The 12,325-nt window shown below is 46.9% G+C and overlaps 1 protein-coding gene across 3 annotated transcripts in view; it reads left to right on the forward strand.

Moving 5' to 3' along the window:
• The window catches only part of rmc1 (regulator of MON1-CCZ1), a 51,111-nt gene that overhangs the window by 36,765 nt on the left and 2,021 nt on the right, over positions 1-12,325 (forward strand). The window contains exons 11-19 of one of the 3 annotated variants that reach the window (XM_052022736.1): positions 414-458; positions 1,672-1,725; positions 4,210-4,338; positions 5,427-5,533; positions 7,202-7,321; positions 7,651-7,731; positions 7,815-7,919; positions 8,869-8,937; positions 9,847-10,072. In XM_052022736.1, coding sequence (XP_051878696.1) covers positions 414-458; positions 1,672-1,725; positions 4,210-4,338; positions 5,427-5,533; positions 7,202-7,321; positions 7,651-7,731; positions 7,815-7,919; positions 8,869-8,937; positions 9,847-10,072 — 936 coding nt within the window. The remainder of the gene's footprint in view (positions 1-413; positions 459-1,671; positions 1,726-4,209; positions 4,339-5,426; positions 5,534-7,201; positions 7,322-7,650; positions 7,732-7,814; positions 7,920-8,868; positions 8,938-9,846; positions 10,073-12,325) is intronic. The other 2 variants (XM_052022738.1, XM_052022737.1) reach the window with 2 other exon arrangements.

Here is a 12,325-nt window from a genome sequence, read left to right on the forward strand (position 1 = left end):
CGTGGGTTTCCTCCGGGTGCTCCGGTTTCCTCCCACATTCCAAAGACATACAGGTTAGGAAGTTGTTCTGCGTGGGTTTCCTCCGGGTGCTCCGGTTTCCTCCCACATTCCAAAGACATACAGGTTAGGAAGTTGTGGGCATGCTATGTTGGCGCCAGAAGCATGGCGACACTTGCAGGCTGCCCCCAGAACACTCGACACAAAAGATGTATTTCACTGTGTGTTTAGATGTACATGTGACTAATAAAGGAATCTTATCTTGATCTTAAATCTCTCTGAATGTTGTGATCACTTCATCTTTGACTTTTTTCAAAGGCTTTCAGTATACGTTTTTTGTCAAATCCTGATGCGGCAATTGTCAGAGTTTTAATTCCATGTGAAGTTGTACTGATGCCCTGAAACCCTTTGTGTAGGTCCGTCAGCTGTGACAGCGCAGAGTCCTGTCCCGTGTGAACTTTGTATCCTTTACTGTGAATCATCTAACGATTTACAGCAATTAAAATTTGTTTCTTGAAAATTGAAAGAAAAGCAAAATATGTTGGTTATGTAATCTGTGGAAGATCAAAATGCTAGAAATACTCATCAGGCCAGGCAGCAGCCGTGGTGAGAGAAGCAGTTACTGACTCAGGTCAGGGACACGGATCTTCGGGGGAAGTTGGAGATTTAATAGCTCGGCCAAAGCAGTGGAACGAAAGGGAAGATGTGAGGGGGCGGAGATGAGGTGATTGCAGCGAGAGATGGGGTCAGTCAGTGCAAGCAAAGAAAGATCCCAGGAACATGCTGGAGCCTGGGGTCCTGAGGTGAGAGAGGGAGATGCTTCGTAAAAGCAGCAGGTGAGGAAAAGGATGACATGGATCTGATGTGTAGCCAGGGAGGGGCAGCAAGTTAGTGGGGAGGGGGGTTGGGGAAGGGCCGGTGTTAGGAGACGACTGCAGGGAGAGCAGTGAGTCGGGGGTAGGGGCAGTGTCGGGGGAGGACTGAGGGGGTAGCGGTGAGTCAGACGGGGGGAGGGCAGCGGGAGGGGCGGTGAATTGGAGGGAAGAGTATGGCGGGGTTTGGTGAATCAAGGGGGTGGTAACTCGGGAGTGGGAGGAGTGGTGAGTCAGAGAAGGGCAGTGGAGGTGAGTGGTGAGATGGAGGGACGGTGTGGAGGGGGCGGTGTGTTGGTGAAGTGCTGCGAGGGTGGAGGGGGGAGGCTGTGAGGGAGCTGTGACAATTCTGGTGAGGGGTGTGGGGGGTGCAGTAAGGGAAGGTTGGTGAAGTGGGGGTTCCTGTGAGGAGGAGGTGCAGTGAGTTGGGTAGAGCAGTGAGGGAGCGGTCGAGGGAATGAATATGCTGAGGCTGATGGGTGTTGTGAGAGAGGCTGGATGTTGCAGGTTATCACTGAGCGTGGGTGGTAGGGTGGGATTTACAGGGAGCTGATGAGCAAAGAGGGAACGTGAGTTTTAGCAGATGCACGAACACACGAAAATCGGCCCTTGGTACTGAGACCAAGGAGCATCCTTTCACATGAGGGAGGGTAACATGGTCAGAGCAGCATTAGTGTCAATGGGTGCTCAACGGTCAACATGGACCTAGTGGGCTGAAGGGCCTGTTTCCGTGCTGTGTCTCTCCACGACTGTGTGAGAACATTCTCCTCTCGACAGCATCTGTGTTTTCCTTAAGTTATAGATTCTTCCTCCTGGAGTGTGTTTCAGCCTGATATTATAATTAATGCAAGTGAAGGTGAGTGGATCTTTCATTGAATTTATTTGTGCAACGTATCACTACAGTATTTTACAGTGTTCTCTGTGTTGCCCAGCCTGCTCTGATGAGTAGATAGTGATCTATGTCTTCGTCGCCAGATGTTACAGTTTAAATATAAATCCAAAGCACTAGGGACAAAGTGCATATTCCTCTCTTGTTTTCTCCCCAATACTTCACTGATTGATGTGAGGGTGGCTGGTGTTTATTGCCCGTCCTTGCCTACCTCGAGAGGTGGGGGTGAGCTGCTTTCTTGAACCCCTGCAGTCCTTGTGGAGGAGGTGCTCCCACAGTGCTGTGGGGAGGGAGTTCCAGGGTTTAGACCCAGGGATGATGAAGGAACGGTGTTATTGTTCCAAGTCAGAATGGTATGTTAGCTAGATGGGAAACTACAGGTGGTGGCATTCTTCTGCCTACCCCCCGTGTTAGTTGAGGTGGCAGGTGTGGGAGGTCCTGTGGGAGTAGCCAGTGTGAGTAACCCCAGTGTACTTTGTGGGTGGTGCACACTCTGCTGCTAGTGGAGGAGAGGGAAGTCTGGCTTGTAGCTTTGCTGTGGAAATGATTCTACTATCTCTGATTAATCATTTTGTGCAGTTAAATAAGTGGGATTTTACATCACTGATACCTGCCAAACAGGTCTGTGCAATGCTTCGGCTCCAAATGATTCTCCTCCCACCCTCGCTGGATTAGCATATCTTTTTATTATTTGCTCCCTCTGGTGTTTATCCAGTCTCCCCTGAACTGCGTTCATGCCCCTCCCCTGAGCTTGAGTAAGATTCCTATTCTCAATCTCTGGGTAAAGAACTTGATTTGAATTCTTGACTGAGTCTGTTGGGAACCGCCTCTCATTACAGGCTTCTCGTTCTGGAGGCCTCAAACATAGAATAACTTTTTCCACATCTACCCCAAAAGAGCCCTAGTCTGTTTGGCTTTTGTTGTCTGTTGCTTCCCGTCACTGTGGCACAGTGTTAACTAGAATACTGTAAGCATAATTTAGAGCCTTGGACTGATGATCCAGTTCAAATCCCACACTGGCAGCTGAGGAGTTTAAATAGCCTTAATTAAATCTGGTTTTAATAAAGTCTTGTGTCTGTCCCTGATCAGCTCACTGATGTCCTCTCAAAGAAAATCTGCTTTCCTTATCGCTGACCACAGACCAGGGCAAGATACTCAGTTCAAGAGCGTTTGAGGTTAGAAAATAAAGGTAGCCTTGCTTGGGATAGGCACAACCTTGAATGAAAGAGTAAATCATCCTATCATTGTGTTGTTTTTTAACACCTCGTCCAGTGTCTCCACATCCTTCTCATGTTTCTGAGACCACGTCTACAGCAATGCACACATATTGTGAAAGTATGCAGTGCTAACCATGCTGTTGACTGTGAGCATGGCTCTTAGCCTGGACTCAGGCTCAAGAAGAACTATTTGCTGTATTTGGGTTTTGTGATCAAGTCTCTCATAATACTAAATTGGTTTATTATTGTCACGTACTGAGGTACAGTGAAAAACTGCATGCCATCCATACAGATCATTTCATTACATCAGTACATTGAGGTAGAACAGGGGAAAATAATAACAGAATGCAGAATAAAGTGTTACAGTTACAGAGAAAGTGCAGTGCAGGCAGACAATAAGGTGCAAGGGCCATGATGAGGTAGATTGTGAGGTCGAGAGTCTATCTCAGTGTACTAGGGGACCATTTCAATAGTCTTATAACAGCAGGATAGAAGCTGTCCTTGAGCCTGGTGGTACGTGCTTTCAGGCTTTTGTATCTTCTGCCCGATGGGAGGGGGGAGAAGAGAGAATGTCCGGGGTGGGAGGGGTCTTTGATTATGTTGGCTGCTTTACCGAGGCAGTGAGAAGTGTAGACGGAGTCCATGGAGGGGAGGCTGGTTTTCATGATGTGCTGAGCTGTGTCCACAACTCTCTGCAGTTTCTTGCAGTCACAGGCAGAGCAGTTGCTGTACCAAGCCGTGATGCGTTATATGTAAAAAAAAAAGTCTAGCAGCACAATCTGAGGCCATGTGGCCCATCCTGTCAGTTCCAGCCCTTCGGTTAGTCCAACTCCCTTGCTCTATACATAAAGCCCTGTGTTTTTCTGTCTCAGTTATACAAACCAGAGTTCAAAGATTCTTTCACCTTTCCTGACATTTTTGCCAGTTTGGAAACTGTTTTATTTACTTTATTAAAACCCTTCTAGATTTGGAACATTTGTAATAATTCTTGCCGTAATCTCCTCTGCTGTTAAGAATAACTGTTCCACTTTCTCCATGTAACCAAGGTGCTCCATCTCCAGGACAATTCTGGCAAACTTCCTTCTCCTAACCTTTGATAACTTCCCCAAAACACCCAAAATTGGAGACTATTCTTCAGCTGTATCTAACCAGGGATTATAAACGTCTAGCATCAATTCTTTGCTTTTATCTCTCTTAATGTTTCTCATTAATTGGTTTTGTGGATTCCTGACAGGTTACTTGTGGTGCCTGCAGATAAAGCTGCAGCCTATAGTGCACATGCTTCAAGACAGGGGCCGGCTGATGGATTTCCTGCTGCAGAGGAAGGACTGTAAAATGGTCATCCTGTCCGTGTGTTCCGAGAGTGAGTAGTGTGCTGCTGTTGCAATGATTGCTGACTGTTGTTGGGAGCTTTTCATTCCAATTACGTTCAGTCATAAAGGAGACAGCTGCTCGTTTTATTCTGGATCTTTAACACCTTGCAAGTTTTTCTCTCCAGCTCAGGTCTGCCTGTGGGGTTCATGCATGCAGAGAACGGTGCAGGTTCAAAGTGAGAAAGTAAATGTCTGATAAATAGCTACCGATCTTGTATCAGTGCAGTCAGTGAGGGCTTAAGTTTGAAGAGCATGTTGAATGGATCTGGCCTGTATTTTTTTTTGAGTGTAGAGTTTGTACTGACAACTGTACAAGGTGCGATGGTTTCCTTGAACCTGAGTCAAAGGTTGTCAGCTCTGGACACAGAACGGAGAGCTTGAACCTAGCTAGAGTCGAGTCATAGAACAGTACAGTACAGGAACAGGCCCTTCAGCCCAACTCATCCATGCTGACCAACGTGCCTATGTAAGCTAGTCCCATTTGCCTGCATGTGGCCCATATCCCTCTAAACCCTTACCATCCACATCCAAATGTCTTTTAAATGTTGTTATTGTACCTGCCTCAACCACTTCCCCTGGCAGCTGGTTCCATATACCCACCATCCACTGTGCGAAGAACTTGCCCCTCAGGTCCCTTTTAAATCTCTCCTCTCTCACTTTAAACCTGTGCCCTCTAGTTCTTGATTCCCCAACCCTGGGGAAAGGACTGTGTGCATTCACCCTGTCTATGCCCCTCATGATCTTGTATACCTCAAGCCTGTCCAACCTCTCCCTATAACTCAGGCCCTTGAGTCCTGGCAACGTCCTCGTCACTCTTACTGAGAAAGACTGCATTGTCAGCGGCTCTGACTTTCGAATGTCCCCTCTGCTGGGGCCATCAACTTCCTTTGTTCAGTAAGACAGCAGATAAATGGAGTTTAAGCTTTGGACCAGCCATTGCATTACTGATGGTGGAAGTAGCCTCCAGAGGGTGAATGGTTTCCATGTGTTGCAAGTGTGAGGCTGCATTGGATACCGCTTAATATTGTTTCTTAGCGTACTGGGGTTGCAGTAATTTGATTGCATCTTTTAATTGCAGTGCTGACTGCAGCAAAGCATGGGAATTTGCCTGTGATTGCCACCGTATTTGATAAGCTCAATCAAGTCTACAAGGACTACCTGGAAGCTGACCAGAACTATACCCTGGTGAGAACTGTGTCCAGGACACTTCATGGCAGCTTTTGAGGAATTTGCTGTTTTGTGTTCTTCTTTAAAAAGAAAATTTTCCATTGACCTTTATCACATTTTTTGTGGGAAGGAGCTTAAAATTGTTATCTAAGATTACAACGGGACCTTGATCAACTGGGCCAGTGGGCTGAGGAAGGGCAGATGGAGTTTAATTCATTTGGTAAGAGAAACCAGGACAGAACTTGTGCAGTAAATGGCAGGCGCCTGGAGAGTATTGTAGAACAGAGAGACCTAGGGGTGTTAGGTACATCATTCCTTGAAAGTGGTGACACAGGTAGACCAGGTGGTGAAGAAGATGTTTGGTACACTGACCTTCATCGGTCAGGATGTTGAGTACAGGAGTTGGGACATCATGTTACAGGTGTTGGTAAGGCCACATTTGGAGTACTGCGTGCAGTTCTGGTCGCCCTGCTATAGGACGATGTCACTAAACTGGAGAGGGTGCAGAAGATTCACAAGGATGTTACCAGGACTGGAGGGCTTGGGTTATAAGGAGAAATTGGACAGGCTGGGACTGTTTTCCCTGGAACGTAAGAGGCTGAGGGGTGACCTGATAGAGGTTTATAAAATTATGAGGGGCATAGATGAGGTGAGTAGCCAGTGTTTATTCCCCATGGTAGGGGAGCCTAAAACTAGAGGGCACAGGTTAAGGGTGAGAGGGGAAAGATTTAAAAGAGATCTGAGGGGCAACTTTTTCACACAGAGGGTGGTGGGTGTGTGGAACGAGTTGCCAGAGGAAGTGGTCGAGGCAGGTACAGTTATGACATTTAATAGGTGTTTAGACAGGTACATGAGTAGGAAAGGTTGAGAGGGATATGGGACAAATGTGGGCAAATGGGACTGGCTTAGATGGGCACCTTGGCCGGCATGTATAGGTTGGGCTGAAGGGCCTGTGTCCATGCTGTACAACTCGATGACGATGTTGGAAAATATACACCACAGATTGATCTCTCTGCCCTTTTATTCCTCTAACTGTTAACAGTTCTGTAAAGTTAAAGCGGTCTATGGTGCCAAATGGATGAATTACTGATATTTTGAAGGACATTTGCTCACATCTCGGAAAAGAAATAACATTATGTTTCTGTGGTGCCCTTCACATCTGCCAGGATGTTCGCAGGCTGCAGCGGATACCCTACTTTGGTCACCGTTACAATGCTGATTTGTGTACTGATAGGTCCCACAACAGCCCTGTGATAAAGACCTTAGAACAGAAAACACTACAGCACAGGAACAGGCCCTTCGGCCCACAATGTCTGTGCCGACCATGATGCCAAATTAAACCAAATCCCTTCTGCCTGCACGTGATCCACATCCCTCCATTCCCTGCATATTCATGTGTCTAACAGCCTCTTAAACCCCACTGTTGTATCTGCCTCCACTACCACCCCTGGCAGCCTGTTCCAGGCACCCACCACTCTCTGTGTAAAAAAAAAACTTGCCCCACACATCTCTTTTAAACTTTCCCCCTCTAACCTTAAATATTTGACGTTTCTGCTCCTAGAATTATGACCCATTGCCACTGTCCTGTGTGTACTGCTTTCCTCACCCATCCCTATCCCAAGCCAGCCTCGAAGGAATTGGTGTTACTACTGCACTGCAGTAATCGGGTGTTCCTCCTCTGTGTAGGCCATGGAGTCAGGAGCCAGTCGCAGCAGTTCCACTCAGAAGAGGCCGGTGCGTACGCAAGCTGTCATAGACCAGTCGGACATGTACACCCACGTCCTATCTGTGTTCACTGAGAAAAAAGTAAGTGGGGCTGGTTGAATTTGCAGAATTGGTACATGTGAGTGCAGATCTGTGGGTACTGGCAGGTATTGTCCCATTTACTCTGATACCCTCGCTCAGTATCATAAAGTCCAGGACAATCCACCTTTATCTGTCAGCTTCGGTTTTCTCAGATTGTAATCATAGCTGCTGGCTAGAATGGTGGCACAAGTTTCTCCTTGGCAGATTCATCTGCTCGGATGATTTATAGCTTATGTTAGCAAAGGTTCGCGGTGCTGCACTTTCAAACACACCTAAAGGTTTAATTACATTACTTGTGTTCTGACACTGCTTAACCTTGTGAATTTTAGCAGGACCTTCCACACAAGTTTATCTGTGCAGTTTTGATGGAATATATCCGGTCTCTCAATCAGTTCCAGATCACAGTCCAGGTAACTGTTCCTTCAGTGGAAAACCCTTGATGTGTTTACACTTGGATGCTTCACTTGCTTTAAAACGTTGTGTTTAATTGCAGCATTACCTGTATGAATTGGTCATAAAAACCCTTGTCCAGCACAGCCTGTTCTACATGCTGCATCAGTTTCTACAGTATCATGTGCTCAGTGACTCCAAACCTCTGGTGAGTATCCAATCACTCCCCATAACTAGCCCTCCCCTCCCCTTTCTTTTCCCTCATTCCTGTGGCCCACTCACCCTCTCTCTTTTCCCTCCCCCACCCTCATGACCTGCCCATCTGTTCCCCACCTCTCCTTTATTCCATGGTCCACTGCCCTCTCCTACTGGATTCCTCCTCCTCCAGCCCTTTGCCTCGTCTATCACCTCTCAGCTTCTGGCATCATTCATCTCCCCCTCCCGCCCCCAGCTTCTCCCTTCACCTGGACTCACCCATCACCTGCCAGCCTGTGCTCCTCCCCCTCCCCCAACCTTATTCTGGCTTCTGCCCTCCTCCTCTCCAGTCCTGATAAAGGGTCTCGACCCAAAACGTTGACTGTTTATTCCCTTCCATAGATGCTGCCTGACCTGCTGAGTTCCTCCAGCACTTTGTGTGCGTTGCTCCAGATTCCAGCATCTGCAGAATCTCTTGTGTCTCCATAACTAACGTCCTCCAATCCAGGCAACATCCTGGTGAATCTTCTCTGCAGTGCAGCCACATCCTTCCTACAGTGTGGCGACCAGAACTGCACACAAAGTGCAGGCTAACCAGCATTTCGTAAAGTTAGAACATAATGTTCCAACTTTTATATTCTATGCTTTCAACTATGGAGGCAAGCATGCCACATGCCTTCTTCACCACTATTGATATTGTCCTGGAATTATAGACTCAGACCCAGATCCTCATATTCATCAACATTCTTCAGCACCCTATTTACTGTAAATGTCCTACTGCTATTTGACTTCCCAAACTGCATCAGCTCACACTTGTCGGGATTAAGTTCCATCTGACGGTGCTCCATCTGGTCTACATCTATCTTGCTGTAGCCTTAGACAAGATTCCGCACTCTCCACAACACAACCAATCAATCGCCTGCAACCTTACTGATCGTACCTCCCTCATGGTTTTCTTTCAGGCCTGTCTGCTCCTGTCATTGGAGAGCACGTACCCCCCTGCACATCAGTTGTCCCTGGACATGCTGAAGGTAGGTTTATTGTTTGACGGGCTTCAAACCCTTTACAAGCAACATCAGCCTTGAATATGTGCGTGATAGGACGATGTGATTAAGCTGGAGAGGCTGCAGAAAAAATTCAGAAGGATGTTACCAGGACTGGAGGGCTTGAGTTTATAAGGAGAGACTGGACAGGCTGAGACCATTGTCCCTGAAGCAGCAGAGGGGAGACCTGAAAGAAGTTTATAAAATTACAACAGGCAAAGAGAGTAGACAGTATCTTTTCCCCAGGATAGAAATGTCTAGTACTGGAGGGCATGTATTTAGGGTGAGGGGGGAAAATTCAAAGGAGGCATGTGGGGGTGTTTGTTTTTAAAACAGAGTGGTGGGTGCCTGGAATGTGCTGCCAGGGGTGGTGGAGGCAGATTGACAGACAGAAGAATAGAAGAATGTGCAGAGAATGGAGGGAGACGGACATTGTGTAGGCAGAAGGGATTAGTTTGACACAACATCATGGGCTAAAGGGCCTGTTCTGTGCTCCTGAGAGAACCTTCACACCAAAGAAAATTGACAAAACAGCACTTTAAGACTGAATTTACTTCTGCATGGAATTTAAATCCATAATTAAATCAGTCTCCAGTGTGGGATTCTACCTGTCCTTTCTGGTCCAGATCTGTGGCTGCTGGTCAGGAAAGGCCACTGCCAGGAGTATCAGTACTGTCCTTGTTCAGTATCACAGAGCTCAAACCTCTGAATAATAGGCTGGGAGAGTCTCCTGGCTATCAGTCTGGGCATAAAGCAAGTAGAGATGGACGTGGCAGGACATCATGTAGTAATGGTATCCTAGAGCATTCATTTGTAATGTAGAAGTCAGCAGGGTAGAAGGAACAACAGTGCTGCCTGTCCCATGATTTGTAATTGGTTCTGACTGGGTTATCACAGCGACTCTCTACAGCCAACGATGAGATTGTTGAGGTGCTGCTCTCCAAACACCAGGTTCTGGGGGCACTCAGGTTTATTCGCAGTGTTGGCAGCCACGACAACATCTCAGCCCGCAAGTTCCTGGATGCAGCAAAGCAGACCGGAGATGCGCTGGTGTTCTACACCACCTTCAGGTTCTTTGAGCAGAGGAACCAAAGATTACGTGGAAGTTCACACTTTACCCCAGGTGAGCATCAACTCAGTGCTTCTAAGTGATGGGTGTAATGCAAAAGAAAAATGGTTTAATATTAAAAACCAAGTGCTGATGAGGGGTCTGTGACTTAAAATATTGAAGGTAGTTTTGTCCTTCATTTATGGAATCAAGATTTTCCCCAAAAGGCATTCAACAAAAAGATAGTTTTAGGAGAATGCAGGGTCATGGCAAAATGTAGCTATCAGTGGATATTCAGTACTAGTCCCACACTTTAACATTGATTAAAATGCAATTTAACTAGGAGACAGTACTAAATCTGTGGGAGGATCATTAAACTGAGACTGAGTGTGTCCTTACTCAAGGGCAGCAAGTTCCCACATTCACTGCTCTGGTACTTGGGAAGGTTTAACATATCAGTTAGAACCCCAACTACCTCTCACAGCAGTCTAGGATACAGCTCCAACCATGGGGATTAACACCAAGGCATCCAATACTACAACAACACTATCCTAGAATGTCACCATCCCTTGAATTCTCCACTACTGTCCTTGAATGACTACTTTATCTATAGTCACCAGCATCTCACTGCTATCCTCTGGCTACACACAGATCGCTCCTTTGGTTCCTACTTTTCCTCATTACCTTCTTTACTTAGAAAATACTTCAAGATTTTCCCTTAGCAAGGAAAAACAGCACTATGGTCCATTTCTAAAAAGGCATAGAAGTAGGTATTCCATGCAAATCCCATCCCAACCCTCATTAGCCCACAGTTCTGGGTGCTGAGAGGCCACAGTGGAGAGGATGCAGTGATTCAAAGGGTCAGGGAATTAAGGATTGAGATCAGGGAAGGACAAGCATCCATGGTCAAGTGGGTTCGAGTGGAAGAGGGTGCTTTAGTGGATAGTGAGTTCCACAGGGTGGATGAAGTGATGGAGGTTACAGATTTAGGCCAGGCTCAAACTGGAGTGTAAACACATGGACTGGTCAAGCCCAGTGGCCCAGGTATACTCCATTCTACAGTACAGAAGCAAACTTTGGTTGTGGTTGACAGCAAGGAGGGAGCTATAAGCAGCAAGTGGTCAGTTTGGTGATGGAAAATGCAAATCAATGGCAGGAAATACAATAGAACATAAAACAGTACAGCACAGTATGGGCCCTTCAGCCCACGATGTTGTGCCAAACTACATGAACACCACCTCTACAGTCAATCGAACCCTTCCCTCCTGCACAGCCCATATCCCTCCATTTTTCATACATCCATGTGCCTATCTAAGAGCCTTTTAAATGTCCCTATTGTAATCAGCCTCTCCCACCACCCCCAGCAGTGCGTTCCAGGCACCCACCACTCTGTGTAAAGAACATACCTTTGACATCTCCCCTGAACATTCCTCCCCTGACCTCAAACGGATGTCCTCTGCTATTGGCCATTGCCGCCCTAGGGAAAAGGTGCTGGATGTCCACCCGATCTAGGCCCCTCAATCTTATACACCTCTATCAATTTGCCTCTCATCCTGCATTGCTCCAAAGAGAAAAGCCCTAGCTCGCTCAACCTTTCCTCATAGGATATGTTCTCTAATCCAGGCAGCAACCTGGTAAATCTCATCTGCACCTTCTCTAAAGCTTCCACATCCTTCCTACAATGAGGCAACCAGAACGGAACACAATACCCCAAGTGTGGTCTAACCAAAGTTTTATAGAGCTGCAACATCACCTCATGGCTCTTGAACTCAAGCCCCCGATCAATGAAGGCCAACACAGCGTACGCCTTCGTAACCACCCTATCAACTTGCATGGCAACTGAGGGCTCTATGGATCCCTGTTCCTCCACACTTCTCAGAATCCTGCCATTAACTTCTTACTCCACCTTGTTAGTACTTCTAAAGTGTATCACTTCATTGTTCTGGATTGAACTCCATCTGCCACTTCTGCATCCTGTCTATATCCTGTTGTAACCTACGACCTGCTACACTATCCACAACCCCCTCCAACCTTTGTCATCTGCAAACTTCCACATCCTCATCTGCATTAAACAAACACAAAAATCACAAAGAGCAGGGGTCCCAGAACAGATCCATGCGGAACACTACTGGTCACTGACCTCCAGGCAGAATATTCTCCTACTACCACCCTTTCCCTTCTGTGGGCAAGCCAATTCCAAATCCACACAGCCATCTCCATGGATCCCATGCCTCATGACTTTCTGGATGAGCCTGCCATGGGGTATCTTGTCAAACACTTTAGTAAAGTCCATCTACACCACATCCACCGCTCTACCATCAATTTGTT

Source organism: Pristis pectinata, chromosome 9 (assembly GCF_009764475.1).
Source record: "Pristis pectinata isolate sPriPec2 chromosome 9, sPriPec2.1.pri, whole genome shotgun sequence".
Lineage (NCBI taxonomy): Eukaryota > Metazoa > Chordata > Chondrichthyes > Rhinopristiformes > Pristidae > Pristis > Pristis pectinata.